The sequence below is a fragment of the Rhincodon typus genome, chromosome 10 (assembly GCF_021869965.1).
Source record: "Rhincodon typus isolate 14 chromosome 10, sRhiTyp1.1, whole genome shotgun sequence".
NCBI lineage: Eukaryota > Metazoa > Chordata > Chondrichthyes > Orectolobiformes > Rhincodontidae > Rhincodon > Rhincodon typus.
In genome coordinates, this window is record NC_063341.1 from 76,317,246 (window position 1) to 76,317,966 (window position 721).

The window sequence follows — 721 nt, forward strand, 5'->3', positions numbered from 1 at the left end:
TTGCGTTGGAAGTGTTGGGGAAAGGAGGGGGGGGTTGTTGGATACGCAGGCGTACAACTGATCTTCCGCCTTTCTTTCTCTCTTTTTTTGAGTTATTTTGGAAGAGAGAGAGAGAGAAAATCAGTTTTCATTTTGCAAGCAACACGCGTCTTTTTCTCTGGCGTTTGTTTTATTTATTTATTTATTTTCTGCAAGTTGTGTATTCAGTGATTTTTATTCCAATCTCCTCCCCGTCTGTCTATCTTTTTGTTGGAGGCGATGGAGATGCAGTACAAAGAGTGGATCCTGGAGACTATTGACTCTTTACGGACCCGCAAGGCTCGGCCTGATGTGGAGCGCATCTGCCGGATGATTGAGCGCAAACACGGGCTCTCCCCGGCCGAGACCCAGCAGCAGCTGGAGAAGCTGGTCCGGGCCGAGCTAGTCATCAAAGTGGCTTACAAAGGCTCCAACAGCTACCGCAACGCGGCCAAGTGGTACAAGAACAAGCAGAGGAAGAAAGCGGCCCCCGCAAGCCCCGAGGATGGCGCTCCGGGCTCGGTGACCCCGGCAACGGGCTCCCGGAGCATCGTTCAGGCCGTCAGCGAGCTCCTGCAGCGGAACCAGAGGCGCCACCCGCCGCAACCGCAACACCTCAGCTACCAGCAGCAACCCGCCAGATACTCCAGCCCCAGTGAGCAGCATTCCGCTCCAGGGCCTGGGGAGCAAGCGGAGGAGGAGG

The 721-nt window shown here is 55.3% G+C and overlaps 1 protein-coding gene across 1 annotated transcript in view; it reads left to right on the forward strand.

Annotated features, from left to right (window-relative positions):
* samd13 (sterile alpha motif domain containing 13) overlaps positions 1 to 721 on the forward strand; it is a 151,987-nt gene that overhangs the window by 1,120 nt on the left and 150,146 nt on the right. The window contains 1 exon segment of the mRNA XM_048602154.1: positions 256 to 720. Coding sequence (XP_048458111.1) covers positions 259 to 720 — 462 coding nt within the window. The 5' untranslated portion in view covers positions 256 to 258.